This window comes from Sinocyclocheilus grahami, unplaced genomic scaffold, assembly GCF_001515645.1.
Source record: "Sinocyclocheilus grahami isolate Dianchi unplaced genomic scaffold, SAMN03320097.WGS_v1.1 scaffold7502.1, whole genome shotgun sequence".
In the NCBI taxonomy this organism is placed as follows: domain Eukaryota; kingdom Metazoa; phylum Chordata; class Actinopteri; order Cypriniformes; family Cyprinidae; genus Sinocyclocheilus; species Sinocyclocheilus grahami.
The window spans coordinates 9,300-10,070 of NW_015511512.1; the positions used below are offsets into that span (position 1 = coordinate 9,300).

At 37.4% G+C, this 771-nt stretch overlaps 1 protein-coding gene across 1 annotated transcript in view; it reads left to right on the forward strand.

Annotated features, from left to right (window-relative positions):
* The window catches only part of LOC107577858 (mitochondrial folate transporter/carrier-like), a 9,718-nt gene extending 9,080 nt beyond the window's left edge, over positions 1–638 (forward strand). The window contains exon 7 of the mRNA XM_016263888.1: positions 2–638. Within this exon, the coding sequence (XP_016119374.1) occupies positions 2–112 (111 nt within the window). The 3' untranslated portion in view covers positions 113–638. The remainder of the gene's footprint in view (position 1) is intronic.
* The last annotated feature ends 133 nt before the right edge of the window (positions 639–771 follow it).

The following is a 771-nucleotide window of genomic DNA, read 5'->3' on the forward strand; positions in this document are numbered from 1 at the left end:
GGGTTTCTACAAAGGCATGGTGCCCAACCTGATCCGAGTCACTCCGGCCTGCTGCATAACCTTTGTGGTCTATGAGAATGTTTCCCGCTTCCTCCTGGACCAGCACAAGTGAACTGAGAACAGGAATAACTGCAGCGGAGCTGTCTGTCAGAGAGCAGAGCTGGACCTGGGATGGGACGTCCCATCAGTGACGGTGTTTGACGGCCATGGAGAAGTCAGAAATGTAAATAGAGAGAAATAAAACATCCTGGTCCTCTCTGGAAAACTGAAGTGCATGAGGACACAGAGTTCAGAATGTAATTTGTGTGTCTTAACTGTTTGGTTTCTCTACAGTACTGGTGACATTATTGTGAATATGGACATGAGGGATATATTACGTGTGGCTGTAAATTATATTCATATACAGGTTTGTTATCAAGAGATAAAAATGGGTTATGATAGCTAGGGCTGGGCAATATCTGAAATATTCATATTTGTGAATAATTCACTGGTAGCTTGAAATTCAACAACATTGTGAATATTCTAATAATTTTAATGTGCTTTTCATCTTCAGTTTAAAACCCGACGATATTTTCATTCCTCCATGTGCAATTTTTATCACTCAAATGTTTGGGTTGGTATGAATTTTTTAAATGATTTTGAAAGACGTCTCACCAAGGCTGCATTTAATTGATTAGAAATACAGTAAAAATTGTGGAATATTATTACAATTTAAAATGACTTTATTATTTGAATATATGTTAAAATGTAATTTATTCCTGTGATGCAAAG